This window comes from Amblyomma mixtum, chromosome 6, assembly GCF_055824585.1.
Source record: "Amblyomma mixtum isolate Tamu chromosome 6, ASM5582458v1, whole genome shotgun sequence".
Lineage (NCBI taxonomy): Eukaryota > Metazoa > Arthropoda > Arachnida > Ixodida > Ixodidae > Amblyomma > Amblyomma mixtum.
This window is the reverse complement of record NC_143017.1, coordinates 22543488-22563810: the sequence shown is the minus strand read 5'-3', so window position 1 is coordinate 22563810 and position 20323 is coordinate 22543488. Positions and strand designations below refer to the sequence as shown.

Here is a 20323-nt window from a genome sequence, read left to right as displayed (position 1 = left end):
TCCCTTAAACAGACGGCTCAATGGGAAGGTGAAATGTTTTCGATCATTTTTTTTTTGTTTAGTTGCCATACATACAGGAAGTTGTAAATAATGTCAGTTACATGTGCTTACAATGGCAAGGCAAGTCACTTTGTAAGAACTTAGCGTGACTGCTTTCTGCACAGGTAGCTCGAGTGCAGTGCAAGGCCAGAGCGAGCTATTTAGCGTATGGCTAGCTGTGCGCTGTGTTCCACATGCGTGTCCAAATACGAGAGCAATGAAATGCAACCACCAGCAATGCTCTGACAACTGTTTATATGTCTTTTTCATTGTACACTACAAAAGGCCGCATAATTGTGAGTCAAAAGAAGCACCCCATTTCTCCGATTTATTTGTGAGCCCGCAAACAGATGCATGGAGCAAAGACTGCATGGAGCACTCTGCAACTGGAAGAGTAAAAGTCAAAGTAAACACTGGCAGATTCATTTGTTACAATGCAAAAAAAAGGGGGCACAAAAGGGAACAGAAATGCTACAGCAGCAAGTGTTGCCAGAAAGCACTCTAGAATTGCACAGCACATTTTGCATACCGAAATCATTCTGCTGTATTGATGTAATAGGTGATATAACAGGTGAATAGTACTGCTGCTGAGATAGGCCATGTTGAAGACATTTGCCAGCAAATGCTTTCCAGCGAAGGAAGGTAAGCATTCATGTTGTCAGCAACATGGGCTAGATGTCAGCCACAAACTAGGCAGGGGGTTCGCAACCGCCTGCCTAGTTTGTGGCTTTCACTGTGAGTATGCTGCACTTTTTAAAAGATAACTGGAAAACCCTCCGCACCTGCGGTAACTGTCCTATACCTGCCTAGTTTGAATGGCAGGTAGGAATTTAGAAAGGATTTTTTGTTGTATTTATCATAAAGATCATGTTTTCAAAATGAATAAGGGAAGTTTCTATAATTGGAAACAACTCAAGTATCACAGCACAGCTCTGCCCACATTCAGCTCCACCAGGCAGAATTCCTCCTTGACTAAAAGGTGACCATTGTTAAAGCTTTCCTTGTTAAAGAAGGTAATTGCGAGATGAAAGTACACACTCAACAGTTGTAATGTCTCTGGCTAGTTTGATACAGTCAAGCATTGAACACCTGATTTTGTTCTCATGTTGAAATTGGTCAGCAGAACAATTCAGGATGCCACCGACCTTGACCAGTGTTACCAAGTGCTGTTTTTTAAAGTTCTGCCCTGCTAAAGAGTAGGGTCCTGGGTTTCTGTGAAGTGCATTATTGGGCTACTTGGTGCATTGTGCCAAGAAAGTGCCCTTCACTTGTATTGCACGCTGCATGATTACAAGGGAAACCCATGCTCTAACCTTTGAATGCTAGATTTTGACTTAAGTACAGCACTGCAAATGAGGGTGCCCGAAGCCAAACAAAGATGCGATAGAAAACAGTGGTAGCCCGCAAGCAGTTCTACTTGAATAGCAGATTTTGGATCTGTAAGCATGACAACATGCTGAGATGGAGAAGACATTAGCTTCCATAAGGTCACCTCAGTGGCAACATTTTCAGCCACAGCGGAGGATATGGCTCGAGTTAGACGGACAGACCAGGCAGTATTCATGCGGTGACCTTTTCCACAGAACCATCAGTGAAAACTTGGAGATGGCAAGCATATTGACCAAGTCGGCATGTATCTTCTGGGCCCATTCCCTGTATCATCGGCCAGCAATAAGTGGATAATTGTCGCGACAGACTACCTGACACGCTATGCGGAAACCAAGGCGGTGCCATGTGGCACATCGTCTGAAGTAGCACAGTTCTTCATGCACTGCATTGTTTTATGACACGGCACCCCGTCCTACGTAATCACCAATCGAGGAACGGCTTTCACAGTGCCGCTCATGCACGAGGTGTTCAAGTTGAGTCATGAGCCATCGCAAGACTACTGCCTACCACCCACAGTCAAATGAGCTCACCAAGCGACTCTACAAAACTATAACAGACATGCTCGCAATGTACCTAGACGTCCAGCATAAAACTTGGGACGAGATCCTCCCATACGTGACTGTTGCGTACAATACGGCAGTACCGGAAACAGCTCACTTTATTCCATTTTGGCTCTCAGGCACTGAAGTGTAGCAAGCAGCGGAGATGGTGCTGGGGTAAGCGACTTATCAAGGCCGGCCGCAGTGATGAGAGTTGACGCTGCACCGGCCGCAGCATAGTCAGTGAAAGCAAAGTCGGAGTCTGAGACGGCATGGCCACAATTGGCTGGAAGAGATGCTGCAGCCGCCGCCGGCTGCTGTGGATGCGACGCACGGTGGTGTCTCGATGCCTCGCGGAGAACAGGAGCTACTGTGGTTGTCTCAGCTGTCATGGTGGCACAGGCATTGTTTGCAGCGTCCGATGTATAGCCAGTGGTGTGGCGCAATTTAAGCAGGTTGTTGGCGCAACTGGGCAGCGTTGAGGGTGCGTATGGCAGGCGGCAGGAGGCAGAGGGGGCTGCGCCGGAAGGCAGGGACGGAGCTGCCAACGAACTGTGTGGGGAAGGCGATGGGGATCCACAGGTCGAAGAGCCAGTCAAAGAGATGGGGCGCTCGGTGAGTGGTACCTCAGCTGGCAGTAGCGTGAGTACTCACAGGAGTGTACGAGGAAGGCTGAACTGGAGCTGCTGTCGGACAGATGCTTGCAGCCTTATTTGCGTCCATTGCCACACTATGCGGCGGAGTGCTGGCAGCGAGGTGGTGGAGTGGAACACCGTATAAACGGAAAAATGCTTCCTTCAGTCCATTGAACAGGTGGCCGTCCGACGGTGGAAGGTTGAGCTGGTCAAAGATGTTGGCGGGTAGCTTCCACTCGACGAGGAGGAACCGCCAAATCTGGGACGACACACCGTTCACGTATAGCTGGGCCTCCACTTGTGCGAAGCATACAACGGGGCTGTGCAGGCAGAGTGGCCACAGCTGCACTCAGGACAGGTCGCGGGGCAGGATCGGGCGCCACTCATCTTGTGGTAGGCCCGTGGCGAGGCAGGAACTCGGAGGTACAGCTGCAGTGCGCTGGTTGAGAGGGCGTTCAGGCTGTCCTGGGTCACCAACTATGTGGCACACAGTGGTACCAGATGTGGTGCGGCCACGTTTATTCTTGGTGATGCCGTTCTATGGATGAAGGCAGTTTGTGCAAGCCTTGAAAAGCTGAAGATGATGGCTGCCATTTGAGCCGGGTGCGTAACCTGTTCTGTTCTGCTCATGCTCGCCAAGCTCTTCTTTGTAGCGCAAGCAGAAGCGGTGGCGCTACAATCTTGACGTCAGTAAATGGTGTGCAGCATAATTTGTTGCAGTGACAAAGAACGACACCTACAGCATGATAATAGACAACACACATTGTGTATTCTTCACCTTAACTTTGGTAAATGGTTTACTGCTGAATTTTTATGCCAGCAGAACACGAACTAAAATAAAGTAAAAGAATCGCACACTTAGCACAAAAATGTGTGTGTCATCCATTTTCTTTCCGTGCCTGTCTTCCTCAACATAAAAATTAAGCATTGCACCACTTAACAAAGTTAAAATGAAAAATGCAGTGTGCATTGTCTGTTATCATGCTGCATGTGTCTTTTGTCAATGCGACAAATTATGCAGTGCGTCACTTGCTGAAGTATACATTTAATGCAGCCTTGCACTCGGCACATTGTCGTGCACATTTTTGCTTAACGTGTGGCCACGTTTCGCCTTCTTGCTTGTTGCTGTTTTGGGTGGCCGACCAGCAGGGACACGCCTTGAACCTCTTGTGAGTCCAGGTCGCCGGCGTGCCAGGCTCGTTGGCTGAACCTTTATCCTTCTGCCACTTCGCCTGCCCACTCTCGCTGCTGCCTTGAGCCGAAGCATCAGGCCCCGCTGCTGGTACTGACGCTTCTCACTCCAGCAGCTAAGTCTCACGAGTGACAAATAAGAAGGGCTCCAGTCGGCTAAGAGAGAGAGAGAGAGAAAAGGACGGAAAGGCAGGGAGGTTAACCAGGCGATGCCCAGTTGGCTACTCTACACTTGGGGAGGGGAACAAAGGGGAAAAAAGGAAAAAGAGCGGCAAGGAAATGAGTTGTCGGCTAAAGCGTGGACCTTGCGTATGGCCTGCTCCAGGGCCTCACATGCTTCTTCACGTTCCTGCATGATATTTGAATAGAAGTGAATACTCACTCAGTGCTTACATTTTTACCTGTACCAACAAGGGACATTACCACAAAGTGCTGCCTTTGTGAAGCACCTATATATCTGTATAGAATGCACCTAGCATTTTAAAAATGCTGATGGTGAATTTTTGCGGCACAAGGGCATCTGTGGCCAAAGAACGCCAAGGCATAAGCTGTTGTCATCTTGTCAAAGTGGGTTCAAAGACCCATTTTTCAAGCATTTCACCCTAAAGAAGCCCTTCACTGTGGCGTCCCTCATAGCATGAGTCGCTTTGGGACGTTAAACCCCTTAAAACCACACCGAAACCAAACCGAAGAAGCCGGGCACCAGGCCAGGGGGAAGCTTGTACGCACTGTATCATTAGTGACTACCTGATGGCACTGGGGTTTGAACCGCGCACCTCTCGCATGTGAGGCAGATGCTCAAACCACTAGGCCACTACTCCAGTATCATTTTCAAGCATGCAAGCCTTCCCATCATAGCATTTCTCATGTCTCACTTGCCATATTTGATGCAAGCATTGAATGAGATGTAAAAAAGTATCCCAATATACCTCATGAGTTGTGCTGCATGAAGCCACTCCTGATAAAAGCTGGCCACTGGCAACACCAGCTTTATCTTGTGGTGCTTCTGGTGCCTCGTAGTGGTCTTGCTCGACCTCCATCAGAAGTTGGCCACTGGAGGCGCACACTTGGCTTCTCTGGCTGTAGGTGTGGTCATCTGTTGCTGTGAGAGGAGGAGGGGGCATTTCTGCTTGCTGGGTTGGTTGGAGGGGTTCAAAGAAGGCTCGTGGAGGGCATCTGTCCCCAAGTGCTAGCTGTGCTAGAAGAATGCAGTCTGCAGTTGTCAGCTGTGGGCTGTTTGGAAAAAGGCCACCAAAGGCCTTCTGCACAACTGCTTGATGCTTGCAGAAGGCACCTTGGTTGCCTCCCCAACAGCTGCAAAGACCAACATCAGTGCGCACTTCATAGTGGTGCGTTCCAGAAGAACTTGGAACAGAGAAGACATTCTCTCCTTTTGGAGTGATGTCTTCTTTTGGTACTTCTGGCATGGTTTTTAGCAGCTGCTCACAACTGGTTGGGTGTTTTCCTGCCCTTTGATGGGCATGCCGGAGAAGTTTCATCTCAAAGTATTTTTCCCATGTTGTCGTTATACTTTCAACAAGGGCCACAGCATTGTATGCCTTGGTCCTGCTGAGGACTATGTCTTTAAGTATCCTAATAGAGGCCTCCGAGTAATTGTTCGTATTGTGCCCTCTTGTGACAATGCCCTGCCGATGGAAAAGCACCCACTCCTCCTCCTGGTCAAGGAACTTGTACACTCGCTTGATGTAGCCCTGGTGGCAGATGGTCAGAAGTGCTTCTTTGGCTGCCTCCAGTTCATCCTTGCTGACTGCATAGAGAACCTGAAATCGAATTGCGAATAATTATAACTTGCCATGTTGAAGAGGTCAACTTTGCATCATCATCATCATCAGCCTGACTATGGCCACTGCATGACAAAGGCCTCTTCCATATTTCTCCTATTAGCCCTGTCCTGTGCCAGCTACAGCAACCCTACCCCTGCAAACATGGATATAAAGTCTGTATATCTATATACTATGCAAGTGCCAACTGAATCTTACTGCAGCACATCATCACTGTACATCCCATGAGAACAGGGGCTGTGTGGCTCCTTGTTAGTGTGCATGTTTGTTCTGTATAGTCAGGATGTACTCACAGCCAGGGAAAGTAATTTTTGGCCCACATGGTATCCGCACTTCATCGCCTAAGTGCATGTCAAATGGACACTGAGGACACTTTGAAGTTACCTTAAAGTGATAGATTACTACTCTGCAATCACTAAGGGTGTGCTTTCTCAGAACATGTCCTAAGAAGATACCCTCAAAGTACCTTTACTATGTTAACTGTTGACCGCCCAGTGCGGGTAGATAGTCTGTTAAATTTGGAAATCTTTGTAAGCCCGCTGCAATGCCAGTAAGGATAAGGTGTGGAACACGGTATTTCTTAGAAATTGCTTGCATTCTCCACGCTTCTTGGAGTGGTCAAACTATCATACCTGCTATACAAAACATAATGAAGTATGTACTCATCATTGCGCTTTTAATATGGTACGTACAGTAGTGTAGGAAGTTAAAGAAAGAAAGTAAAAGAAAAAAAATGACATTTACTGGACTTTGTGAAAACATTTTTATGGACTGGCTTCTAATGAAATGGTAAGCTGTGGCAGAAGGGGGGGGGTATTATGCAGAGTGCTGTCATGGTGCTAGACCAGTGTTGTGAGTTATGGGGGATGTGCAAGGGTCAATCTGCTTGTATAATGCACGATATGAAAGCGTCAGTGCACAACCAGACGAGAACTATGAAGAAAGACAGGAAAATGCGAGTGCTCATGTGCTTCTGTCTTCCTTCACCATCCTTGTCTGGTTGTGTGCTGAAACTTCCATGTCATGTCATACCAACATGCCCAAACTGCAACGTTACTGTATTATGCATGTGTGCTAATCCAGTGTGCACAAGTGACCTATCAGCATGTTGAAAATTGCAGAAACAGACTCTTGCACAGCTAGGGCTGTAAAATGTGACGTTGAGAGAAATAAGGTAACCTACCATGCCTCAGACTGTAAGCAGTGGTGCAATCACATATGAAACTGTCGGTCATCTTTTGTGTTGCTGGCGTATACATAGGGGGTTGGACTTTTCAGCTTTTATTTTTTGTAAATTCGGCGGACCTTTTTCAGCTGTTATTTCAGAATGGAAAATTCTTTTATTTCTTTGGCAAGTATAATTTCCGACGAATAAAATACCGACTTTCTTCGGTGGCTTATTGTAGCAATTCTGCGTGATCAAAAGTTACTTATAGAAACTTGTAGAAAAAATTGCTCCCATCATTAAGAGAGTAACTCAAGTTAAACAAGACTGCCGGCAGACAAAAACGGGGTGGAAGTTTAATTCTACGAACTAGGTGTTGTGTTATCGTTTGGCTGTTGCGCTGCTGTGAGCGCTAGGGCAGGGCATCATGTGGTCTGTGTGTTGATGGCAGCTGCGGAACTGTCGTTCAGTCGTCACAGTAGCCACCTTTCCATGAAGCCCATGCACAGTTTCATGTTAGTGTTCGACATACAGTTGGTTCGCTACCTAACTGACCAACTTCTCTGGGCAGGTGATGATAGCGAACAAAGAGTGCTTAGCCAGAAGGTGGTGGGGAGGTGATGCTTCCTGGTCTGCAGAGGCACGTAAGCTAGAGGAGCAATACCTCAAATTTCAAAACTGCGCTGCTTATTGAGCACTGCCATTTCTCGTCATTCCCCTGGCTTCCCTAGTTAGTTATTCTTAACTTTTACTGAGCGTAACCCACATTCAACAAGCCATGGCTTGCATACCAGAAATACTGACTTCTTTCAGTTAAATCCGGATTTCGAAAACTGAGATTGGTGTACTTTTATCTTTTATTTTTCTTGTTTAAATTGAAAAGTCCACCTCCAAGTATGCATTATTTGCCAAACAGACTGCATGGCTTAATGGGAATAAGCTTTTTAAAGAAAGGGAATAACTAGAGTTGAACTAAATGTTGAGGAAAAAATCTGCCGAGTCACCTGCACCGGTGCCTTATCGAGCACTGCGCGGAATGCTTCGCTTGCCGCGCTGTCTTATCAAAACCAGTGCGACACGCGTCGTCGGCGTCGTCTGCACCGGCGCGAATTTTTTCAAACGCCGCGCCTATGACACCGGAAGCGCTTTGGGCTACCATCATCATCAGCACCCATGACCCATGTTTGTTTACATTTACAAACGCGACTGTGAACGTTGAGCGTGTCTGTTTCGTTTGTGTGTGCTGGTGTTTCGATGGGCGCTGTGTGCTTGTTTTCGACACGTTAACAGCGCTGCCTTTTATTTAGAAGTGCCGTGATAAACGAGGCTAGCTATGCAGAAGCTAGAATGTTTTCGACGTTTCGCAAGGGAATGGCGGCTTGCACTGCAGCCGTTGTAAAAGTACGCGTACAGTGTCCGTGGCAGACGAATGACAATGTTGAAGGATATTCTCTTACAATTTGTAACTCTTGTCGAGGTAAAGCTGATTGGAGTCAACGTAAGTGCGGTCAGTCGACGTATACCATGAATGTAATCGTAAAGTTAGGGCACTGACGCCTATTGCGATGTGTGCGGACGGAAAACGGAGTGCATCCCACTGCCAAGGTGAGTATAGCGTACAGCTGCTGGAAAATAAGACGCTTCGTATGCGATGCATTTTCTGTAGCTGCGGAGATTGTAGTTCACAGCGAGCAAATAAACAACTTTAAAGAGCAACGCGATCTCCTAAGCACCGTAGTGTTGTGTGACGGTGCGATTGACGATCAGTAACAAACGCAAACGAACTGCCGGTTTGTATGGAAAGGCATCTGCCTCTCCAGGACTTGCCTTGGTAGAAATAATCTTAATAGCTTATAATGATCACACCCAGTGCGATTTCTAAATACTAACCCGATTTAAGGCAGTCCCATCGTTCGATGTTATTCGAGATGTGTACTAATAATTAGCAGCCCTCTCACTCTGCTGTTTACTTTCACCCTGAGGGTACTATATTAAAAAAAAAGCTATTGGCATTGCCGCAGGCTATCATCTAATCGATTGATTCTTGGCCCAGTAGGATTACTAGGCATGCAAAACATGCTGATCAATGACTATAAGGTGTATGAAACCATGATGGAAATTACGAAAAGCTTCGACTTATTGACGCTTAATCACTGTAATCATAAGTGCTTACTTTACCTCCGCCACTTGGCACAAAACGAGGAGTCAAAACTCGAAAAATTGACAGTGTTGGAAAGACAGCATTGATGGGGAACTGAAGAATGTCATATCACTGTTGAAGTTCCTTTAATTCGAACACTTACCATAATGCATAATTTTGGCAGGCTTTGTACTATAAAAAGCCATATAGGCTATTTTCATTCAGCAACCTGAGCAGGCTCCAGCTGTTATTATCGTTGGTCAGCCACTTGAAGAGCTCTTCCTCCTTTCTGGCTGCAAGTTGCACATCCTGTAATGTACAAGTCCTTGAAGCCCTTGTCCTTGCACAGGTCTACAGCAGGTGGCTAATATCCACCTCTGCGGGTGGCATGGGACACTTTGGGCTAGTGCTGGGTCCTGTGTTGTCTTCAGAACTCCATCGGCATGTCGCTGACAGGGGAAGTGCGGCCCTTATCCTTCTGAGGGGCACTTTTCCGATTATGTATGTGAGAGAGGGAGAAAGTACATGCAGGAATCCTGTGTTTTTTCTTAAAAGAGATGTTAAGATGGGAATAGCTGAGCGCGCATCAAAAAATTGCACCTTAAGGGTATGATGCAATTGCATTAATGGGTTAACGCTAATATATGTGCAGTTGATCATTCCCTACTTTACATTCATAGATTCCTGGGGGTCCTATACCACTCCTGGTGGTTTAGTAAAACGAGCTTTTGGGAAAATTGGTTGCTTAGCTTGGACATAACTGCAGCACAAAAAAAGGCAACCACATAGGGAAGAAAACACTCGAGACACGGCAAACAGCCCTGCAATGGCACGTGCTGTCGCCGGTGGTGCTTGGGCGACCCAGGCTGCTCTTCCCAAGCAACTAGTCATTAATTTAACTGCCACCTGCAGTGTGTGCTCACAATTGAATGGGCCAGTTGTGATGACACCACGAGGTCATGTGATCTAGGTGGCCCACACAGGCTGCTTCTCCGGGGGTTTTTCACTTGCAATGCCGCCGCCTGATTTTGGCAGGCAGGGGATCCATTAGTGTTCCGGACTTGGTGTATGATTGTGTCTGCTGTCCTCTGTCAACATTCTCAGCACCTTCAGCTGTACCCACCCACGATGCCTTCTTTTGTCCACTGTATCCGGATGCGTTTTTTGTTTGCTTATTGAGAGCATGTATCGCCCAAGTTACGCTTAGTGCCCTTGTCACTCTATTTAGTTGTTTTAAGGCCACTAAGAGTCTGTGTAAATATGAGCTTCTGTTATACACACTATGTCATTTATGGCCTCCATAGCATCGCATGCTGTGTATGGCTCCATGACAAGTGGGTTGGTGGCCCGATATGTATCTATGATGTATGTTTGGCTCTGTGTGTCTGGCTGGTAGCTGCTGTTCTATCGCCCTCTTCTTTGACCAAACATCCTTATATGCTATGCATGTTCCCGGACATACACCGACCAGGGTTCGAGTTGTTGGCTTCTCTTTGTGGCAAGACTTAATTGTCTTGTTTGTGGTTATCGTCATGTATTCCCATGGAGGGGGCGTCTGCCATCATCACTGTTTGAACTGTCTCCTCATTGTACGGAGACGCTATGGGTATAACATACTTTCACTTTAGATTTCTTGCTGCCTCTAGATGTTCAATTAGTTCAGCCAATGTGTTAAGGCTTGCATGTTTCTGAAGAATTTGGATGTTTTGGCAAGGCCATGATAGCTTGCATTGCATATTGTTTCCAATGCCACCCACTGTCCTCTTAGTCATTATAACTGAGCCTGATATAGTAGACAGGGTTGAAGCACCGATCGTACAAAACATCTGGCCATCTCTGTTCAGGCTCCTGCTCCACAAGGTTATATATGTTTGATCAGGTGTACAAAAGTTGCTGTTGCTATTTACGTGTTATGGCACCATTGTGTTCCTTTCCCATACTTATGATTGTCTAGTCCAAGGACTCTCAGCACATCTGCCTCTTGTGATGCCTCATTTCGAACTCTTTTAGTTGCCAATTGCTGTCTTTAATTTTTGTCAGCCGCATGAATGTAGCTTGACTTTTGTTTCTGGTGGCTTCCAGGCCTGCTTAGCAGGCATACTCTTCCCGTGTCTTTAAGGCTTCTTGTACGCGCAGGTTTTGTCTCTCAAGCTGGTTATTATCATCATCAGCTTGACTACGCCAACTGCAGGGAAAAGGCCTCTCCCATGTCTCTCCAATTATCCCTGTCCTTCGCCAGTTGCAGCCACCGTATTCCCGCAAATTTCTTAATTTCATCCACCCACCTAACTTTCTGCCGCCCCCTGCTACGCTTGCCCTCTCTTGGAATCCACTCCGTTACCCTTAAGGATCACCGGTTATCTTGCCTTCGCATTAAATGCCCTGCCCAAGTTCATTTCTTCCTCTTGATTTCGACTAGGATGTCATTAACCCGCGTTTGTTCTCTCGCCCACTCCGCCCGCTTCCGAACTCATAGCGTTGCGCCTATCATTTTTCTTCCGTAGCTTTAAGCTGGACCCTCTTTGTTAGCCTCCACGTTTCTGCCCCATAAGTGAGTACCGGTAAGTAAAACAGCGCTAGACACGGGACGAAGGAAGAACAACACAGCACAAGGCGCTTCGTCCCTTGTCTAGCGCTGTTTTACTTACATATGATGTACCAACTTGCCCAAGCCTCCGCCTTAACAGAGTACCGGTAAGATACAGCTGTTGTATACTTTTCTCTTGAGGGATATTGGTAAACTGCCATTCATGATCTGAGAGAACCTGCCATATGTGCTCCAACCCATTGTTATTCTTCTAGTTATTTCCCTCTCATGATCCGGATCAGCTGTATAGACCTTTGCATCGGGCGAGGGAGTTGTCGAAAAGCCTCCTCTCTGGACTGTCGGAAACCGGTTCCGCCGCCGCTTCCACCGTGCTAGCGAGGGGTGCTCACCACAGTCCAGTGAACAATATGGCAGCGCCCAGGGAGCCCTTACTGCAAAGGTCTATACTGTACCTACCCTAAATAGACATATTCTCTTACTACTTCCAGCACCTCGCCACCAATTGCGAACTGCTGTTCTCTTGCTAGACTGTCGAATATTACTTTGGTATTCTGCATGTTAATTTTTAGCCCCACTATTCTGCTCTGCCTGTCTAATTCATTGACCATGCTTCACAGTTCACGTCCTGATTGACTTAGCAAGGCAATGTCATCAGCGAATCGCAGATTACTTAGGTATTCTGCATTAACTCTTATCCCCACCTGCTCCCATTCTAGGCCCCAGAATACCTGCTGTAAACAGGCAGTGAATAGCATAGGCGAGATCGTGTCTCCCTGCCTGACACCTTTCCGTATTGGAATTTTATTGCTGACTTTATGGAGAACTATGGTAGCTGTGCAATCGTTATAAATTATATCTCCCAATATTTTCACATAACCCTCTTCTACACCCTGATTCCGCAATGACTGCTGAGGTTTCTACTGAGTCGAACGGTTTCTCGTAATCAATAAAGGCTATATGTAGGGGCTGGTTATATTCTGCGCATTTTTATATCACCTGATTGATAGCGTGAATATGGTCTATTGTATATGGTGTATGGTTATGAGTGAACCAAACTGTGACATCGTCTGCACAAATCATGAACTGCACCTGTAGCCTTTCAACGTGATATTCAAAAGTAAGAGGTTTAAAACTGAACCTTGTGACACTCCTCTATTTAGTAAAGCTTTTTGAGCTCTATTTGAGGTATATTACCGATTTGTTCTCCATTGAGCCTGATAGAGAATGTCCTGTCCTTAAGCAGGTTATGTACTACTTTGGTGACCTGTAAGATAGGAGAAGACCCACATCTTTCATGGTCTCCAAGATCTTAGCATGTGACACGTTGTCATATGTTTTCACCACTTTTGTAGCTGCCACAGAGCGTACAAGTTGGCTGTAGGGCGATGCAAGTATGACCTCTTCAACCAGTATAGCCAACCCAATTTCCATGCCTAGGCTTAATAGGAACCACCATGATAGGCACATGGCATTCATCTTTAAACGGATTTTACATATTGTGTCAGCAAGATAGGCCATAATTATTATGTGCTTGTGGGATATTTTGCAGCTTTTGGTATTGGGACCACGGCTGATTGTTTCCAGTCTAGTCTCTTTGACAAACCTCATTTATTACACCCAGAAGGCCATCAGTAGTGTCTCCTCCTAAGTTCTTAAGGACTTATTAAGGAAAATAGACATGTCCTGCTGTAGTTCTCCCACTTGCTCCTTCTGTAGCAGCCAATAACTCTGGTTTCGTAAATGTTGATGTTATCCCTACCTTGTCAACCGTGTCCTTTGTCGGTGGTAGTTCTGGAGACTGTGCAAGCTTAGGAAAGAAAAGGACTGCTGCATGAGCTGTTAACTCCTCTGACGTGAGCTGCAGGGTGAGCCAAGTACTCTCACAGCAGCATGATCTCTTTGATTTTCTGCCCCCTTTCCATGCCTTTGAAAGTCCCGTTGGTCGTTCCTGTCCCAGACGATAGAAACCATTGCTGCACCTCTTATAAGCCAGTTGCGTTTCACTATGCCATTGCCTGATCCAACACTTGGTTGATGGCTGTCTTTCTTTGCATGCCCTCAGGATGCCGACCAGTGTGTATCTCCGCCTGTTTTCGACGTGTCCAAAGTTGTAGAAAGTGAAAATCATGAGTTGTCTGATCTCCGTTCACTGTCATTATGAAGGGTGTGTTTCTTGAGAACCGTTCGTAAGGTGGCCGCAAGAGTATATGGTGTGGGTTCGAATATCTTGCCGTACACCATCCCAATGCGCTACAGAAACTTTCCTTCAAATCGTCCTCATTTGTGCCAAATTAGAACCTATTCTAACACGAGTGGTGTCACTACCCCATGCATCCAATTCTGCCTCCAACTGCACTGTACCGTGACCCTTCCACCACATCAGATCTGGTGCATGTGTTTGTGGGGTGATTCTGCATTGTAAACTACAGCTTTGTGAGGACAGTGTAAATTTCATCATCTCTTTTTGAGTCATAATTATATCCCCAAGCAGTGTACAAAGTGTTAATGTCTCCACCTGGTAGTATTGGTGCTCCAGGACATGAATGACCAATGCCTTTGACCCATCCAAGACTGGTCACAGTGTTTGTGGGTCGAGTTTGAAGGGGCTTTAATATCAGTGATGATTTGCTTGGCCGCATGAGTACCGCAACTACTTCTTGCTGACTATTGCACCACTTGTTCAAGTCAAGCAGTGTTCGGGGAATGTTGGCCTTAGTGTATACAGCAGCTTTTCCTGGTATTTCTGTCTCTGCTTTTGCTTGTTTATCATGAATGGAAGGGCACTGGTACCGAATATATCCCGCGATAGTACGAGTCGATTCTGTTCTTGCATCGGGAATGCAGCTGGCCTTATAATAACTTTGGTTTAATTTCCCCAACTTTATAGAGAGCCCCCTGCAATTCCATTGTGTAATCTCTTGCTGATTTTTGGTGACATTGCTGACCATGCTGAAGAAACTGTCAGTTGCACAGGGGTTTCTTATGCTGCCTCCCATGCTGTTGTGCTAGTGGCAGGTTTACATTTAGGAACATTCACTGACCTTGCTGCCTTACTGAATGCAGGCACCTCTTTTTGTCAACCTGAACTTTCATGTGCCTTTATGCTATACTGTTACAGTTGTTCGCCTGACTGACAATGCAGAAGTTTGTGTGAAATGCATAGAGAAAAAAATTCTCTAATAAAAGTTGAATTTGAAAAGAGCCGATGCTGACTCAAAGCAGTCCTTTGTATGTGCATTGCTCTTGCTGCTGGAGAGTTGTCACAAAAGATACCTTTTGGGAACTGCGCAGTGAGAGCACCTTCAAACTGCATCTGTGCTACGGCGAAAGGTAAGTGAAATGCAACATTAATGAGTACTGTGTGGAGATATGTTGTCAGCGTCGTCATCAGCTTGACTATGCCCATTGCAGGACAAAGGCCTTTCTTATACCTCTCCAAATATCCCAGTTCTGTTCTATGCTAGCTGCAGCCATCCCATCCAGACAAACTTCCTAATCTCATCTACCCACCTACCTTTCTGCCACTTCCTGTTACATTTAGCTTCTCTTGGAATCCAGCCTGTTACTCTTAATGTCCACTGATTATCGTTCCTTCACATTATATGCCCGGCCCACATCCATTTGTTTTTCTTGGTTTTGACTAGGATGTCATGAACTTGCTTTGTTTCCTGATCCACTTTGCTCTCTTCCCGTCTCTTAACATTACAACTATCATTTTCCTTTCCACAGCTCACTGCATTGTCGTCAATTTAAGTTGGACCTTTTTTTGTTATCCTCCAGATGCGGCTGTTATATATGTTTCTCTCGAGGGATATTCGTAAATTGTCATTCATGATTTTGAGAGTACCTGCCAAATGTACATGACATCATTCTTGTTCTCGTAGTTATTTCACTCTCATGATCTGGATATGCAGTCACTACCTGCCCCAAGTGGATGTATTTCCTTGCCACTTCCAACCATACCTCGGCAAAATCACAACTGCTCACTCAGGCTCACTCACAAGAGTTTGGTCAACCTATGGGCTTACTCTGATTCACACAAGCATAGGCCTGGGCTCCCTCTAACTCATGAACTCAAACTCATTTACACCTCAACTTCTGACTCACCTGAACAGCCACTCATTGCAACTCATGACTCACTGACTCTCGCTATATTTGTGCTCAGTTTAGACTCGCAACTCATCCGAAATCACACCCTTATTTCGTCCCATGACTCATCTGAACTCACTCATATTGACTCATGACTCATTTGGGCTCATTCACTGATTTCGACTCAAGACAAACCTGGTCTCACTCATCACAAGTGGCATGCCCCTGAGCCGACCAAGACGCATGACAAGAGACTCCCATGCAGCGACAGTGTGGAACTTGATGGAAGCTTCCGACACATCCTCGCGTGGTTCATCACCACACCTGCAGCCGCGTAAACTAGTAAAGGGGAAGGGACAAAACACTGTCTGCCTCGCTTCCGTGAAATCCTCTTCTTCGGTAGCCATCAGATGTCACCAAGCCTCCTCACCTTCAAGCATCCTTGGCTGTGGCAGCAAGTAAACATAAATTAGCAAACGAGGAGGGAAAAAAAAATAGGAACATGATCTGATCCTGAGCCCAGACTGATGACTCGGATCATGATCTGAATGTGAGTCTGCTGACCTATGCTTCCAACACCTCGCTGCCTATCGTAAACTACTGTTCCCTTTCAAGGCTATTAAACACTAGTTCCTCTACAGGTGTACCACCGCCTCTGTGAAAAGTAGACAGACGGGTTTGCTTCTCAGCCATATAATGGAGCCCTTGCGGCACTGCTGAAGATGAAATAGGCTCGAAAGGTGAGCTGAACAAAGGGGTTCTGCTTACTTTGTTGAGGATTAGCTTAGGGGGTGCCATAAGTGCTCCGCTATAGGCTCAGAAATAAAACTCATTGCTTCGTTACTTTTGCCAAGAACGATACATCTAAACAGTGAATATACAATCAAACATTCTCAAATGCAGGCTTTTGCCATGGCTTTGCAAAAATCGTAACTTCACAGGCAGCAGCAGTGGCAACAATTGAACATGCACTAGATCCTTCTTGCTAGTTCTGTAGTGGCACTTGAAGTGCTCAAGACACCATAGATAGACACTTCAGCGCATGACATGAAGGAGGACGATTCATCTCTTTATGCAGCGTTATTGAGTTGTGGTTACATAGGATCCGGGAAAAGCAGACAGCATTAGCCGTGCTGCTGCAGGTGTGGCAGTGAACATAGCCATGTTTTCGCCATGCTGACAGTTAAGCTGCATTATGAAAAATCTGCACCTTCCCACAAATTAGGCAGTGCGCTGAAAGCAGATGAGACCAGCTGCGGCAAGAGTAAGTACCCATTACTTGGGGGTAATTGTATGCTGCTCGGCTGCAGCAGTCGTGCAGCACAGTATAATGCTTGCATCTTCTCAAATTGCTGTAGGCCATAGCCATTGGTTGTGCAATTTGCACCAGTGTGAAATTATCCAGGATGCAGTCTTTGAGCGTATTGAGCCGTGATGTGGACATGTACCTGGAGAATAAACTCCTAGTCCATCATAATGAAGTTGCACCTTAGGTCCCAACCAAATGCTGAGGAACCTAAATGTTTGCTGGCACTGTGCCCATCTTTTGCAATATTCTTTTCTTGCACTGTTGCCTAGTTTGTCGGTAGACTTTCACATAGATGTGTTTGTTTTGTGGTACTTTATTGCTTCATATTCTAATGTATCTTTTAGATCATGCTAAATATTTCTACATCCTTAGTAATTCTGCATGTAGATATGGTTGTACCTCCACTAGCAATAAACCTACAAAAGGTAATCTAAAATAGCACAATGCTGCAGTGATAATTTTTTTTTTTTTTTTCAGTCTGCAGTGATGTGCCCACTGAATTTTTCACTCTGCTTGCATAGAGTGCTTGGAAGCTGAAATGATAGGAAGTCACTCACTATCACAAAAGGCTATTCAGTGATGTGGGAGCTCTGACAGCACTTTTCAGCCAGCATAATGAACTGGCATTGACAACAATTGTCCCAACGGCTATCTAACAAGCAAATGATCCTTGAGCTGCAGAGGTGTCCTAGCAGGTACAGCAGTAAGGCATCGCAACTTCGAATGTCATATTCACAGATGGTGTGGATACTACTTGTTGGAAACATGACTCTGTCGACTAACAGAGTGACACATGTAGCAAGCACCATATTGGGCAGTTCCGCACAGAACCCCTGGTATGTGTATTATACTTGGTCGAAAATATTAATGGAAGAGTGTAAAGAACACGTAAGTACATTGTATGAATTACATTAGGGGAAAAGCTGGGAGCATTGCGCTGCCTTGAAGGACTTGACGCCCTGATGGTGGATATACAAGCAGTACAGTCCAGTGTGTTGTGCTGTGTTGCCACGCACAACATGCAAACACGCCAAACACTGTGAGTACACACTTTTATTGGCTATCTTAGGGGCTAGCTTTTTGTTTAGTACGCCTTTCCTTTTTTCATCCAGCCCCACCCTTATCATATCAATAACCATGTAGGCAGCGACTTCACACTCGCCACAGTGGTCGAACGGCGTTCGGCCGGTGTGCGCGTCAGTAATATTCTGTGCTCTTTCCAGGTGAACAGTCCGTCCGCCCAAATGACTAACATTACGCGCACTGCGCAAGCGAAATGAAAGCGTTAAATGCTTTCTATGCATTAAAACCGAGCACAGTAGTGTCCTTGCTGTTATGCAGGATGTGTCAACGTCAGGCCCGAAACCGGGAGTTTCCTTGGCGCAATAAGTCAAACTTTCGTACTGTCATTCTTGTAAGCGTCAGTATATTAAATCTGTGTTGTAAACGTCATACTTTAGGAGAGGGGTGTTTACTAGACAAAGTAAACGACGATCCAGATGAATTAAGGGGCTCAGTCCTTGAAAAGGTACTACCTATCATTCGTTAGCCCGAGGCCACTTCTCGAAACGACAGCAGCACACAGAATACATGCTCGCTCTTTATTGATACCAAGGCGAAAAGTACACGGACTGTCGAACATACATACGTGCACTGGATTAGCGAAAATGCAGACATTACATGCCTTCCATGCATCAAAAACTAGCACAGCAGTAAGCTGGCTGTTATGCAGGCAGTATTGCGGCAACGTCAGGCTCGCGAGCGAGACAGTCGAATTCTCGTACTGTCATTCTTGCAAGTGCTCACCTTTTCGTGCTTGTAGTCAGCAGCACGCGGGTAACTAGCACAACTGAAGAGGGCGTAAACAGGATGCGTCGCAGCTAAAGCTCACTTTATCGCAGCCGCCAAGACGGCACTCTCTGGACGCCGCCATTTTCATTTTCTAGCGTTCATAAGCGCGAGCGTCGTCATGGGAAACGTGACCATTTATTTTAAGACTTTGCCTTGTAGTTAATACACACAATTAATAAATGTGTTTTGCCTTATTTTATTATAATAAATCGTGCGCTTGCGATAAAAAGCTCAAAACGAATGTGTCGTGATAAGCGCACTCCACCCTGGAGCGAGGCTATGGTTGTATCGACTAGGATGGGCAAATACGCGCCCCGGCGAGCTAGCTATGCGCCGCTACTGCGCATGCGCAACTGGTGAACGCGACGGTGGCCCCTCTGAGTCACCCGCGCAGCGACGGCGGCGGCGCGCCAGCTGGGTTCCGTGTGACGTCACTGCTCCTCGCGCATGCGCAGTATGGCCTTTCCTCAGCTCCGCGAAATGGCTAGGCGACTCTCTTAGTGTGTGTCTTTCGCAACAAAAACGGTAGTGAGTTCTGTCACAAATAAGAAAACAAAACTTGGCTTCCCTCATGGCGCTGGAAATGACGTTCTTAAAACAATAACTAAAAATAAATACCTCCGTGTGAATATTTCTTATGATCTCGGTTCCAAATTCCAAGCACTAAACATTACCAAAAACGCAATGAGCAATTTATACTTCCTTAAACGCGTCTTGCGCTTTGCAACTTCACATACCAAGTTACTCGCGTATAAAGTCCTTATCCGTCCAATCTTAGATTATGCAAATGTCATCTGGTTTCCGTAATGCAAAAAGATGCACACATGCTCGAATCAGTACAGCGAAAAGCTGTTCGCTTTATCTGCCACAGATACCAGTGCACTGACTCTCCCACAGAGCTGCTTTCCTGCGCACGCCTAGACACCTTATCAAGCCGCGTCACATTGCACAGACTCAAGTTTTTATACCAATTAATTCATAGCGCATTCAACATGAATCCTGCTACTCTATCATATCTGTTTGTGCGTGCATTTATCTGCTTCCGAGCACACACGTGCCGACGTTTCCTTTCATGATTCCTATCCTCTACCCTCACACTACCCTCTCGCCCAACGTGGCTTTATATACGGTGCAATAAACGACTGCTGGCATTCGTTCCATCGACACGTACTGGCGTACATCACTCGCTCAGTCACCATGACTGACACACTACTTACATTAATTTTAATCGTTCTAGAGAAACACATCACAAGCATGAATTTACGATTAATGTATTCTCTTGTGCTAACAAATATTACTTTTCCTTCTTCCCCTGAGCCGTAAGAAAATGGGACGCCCTATATTAATCTATAACTTTACAGGATTCCTTAGAAAAGTTTGTTAAGCTCGCAGCCTCATCAGTACTGCCAACAAGCCCGACCTCATGATCATGTTCAGTGTGTATTTGTTTTGTGTTGTTGCTCACTCGATGTGTACGCATTGTATTCAAGTATGAACGAATACTTTGAGGAGTGTTTGAGTGCATGCTTTGAAGACCACAGTTGCCGACTATCTCACGTCTAATAAGCCGCACTTGATGTGACCGCTTATGAACGCATCAATATCGTCTTTTAAAACCTGATTGTT

The 20323-nt window shown here is 46.0% G+C and overlaps 1 protein-coding gene and 1 long non-coding RNA gene across 4 annotated transcripts; one reads left to right on the top strand and one right to left on the bottom strand.

Annotated features, from left to right (window-relative positions):
• Nucleotides 1–2068: 2068 nt before the first annotated feature.
• Nucleotides 2069–18778, bottom strand: LOC149338411 (uncharacterized). Of its 3 annotated transcripts, XM_089547646.1 has the most exons (4): nt 18653–18778; nt 9064–9209; nt 4723–5574; nt 2069–4142 (listed from the first exon to the last, which is right to left on the bottom strand). In XM_089547646.1, exons 2-4 carry the CDS (start codon nt 9064–9066, stop codon nt 4020–4022), a joined length of 978 nt encoding a protein of 325 aa, XP_089403772.1. In that variant the 5' UTR covers nt 9067–9209; nt 18653–18778; the 3' UTR covers nt 2069–4019. The 3 variants fall into 3 exon arrangements, with proteins under 3 accessions (XP_089403772.1, XP_089403771.1, XP_089403773.1); XM_089547645.1 differs by lacking the exon at nt 18653–18778 and having other exon boundaries at nt 9064–10656; XM_089547647.1 differs by lacking the exon at nt 18653–18778 and having other exon boundaries at nt 2069–3949; nt 9064–10656.
• LOC149338412 (uncharacterized) lies at nt 3566–18551 on the top strand. The gene is made up of 3 exons (XR_016283440.1): nt 3566–8365; nt 14740–14778; nt 15727–18551. It is a non-coding gene; the product is annotated as an uncharacterized LOC149338412 (long non-coding RNA).
• Nucleotides 18779–20323: the final 1545 nt, after the last annotated feature.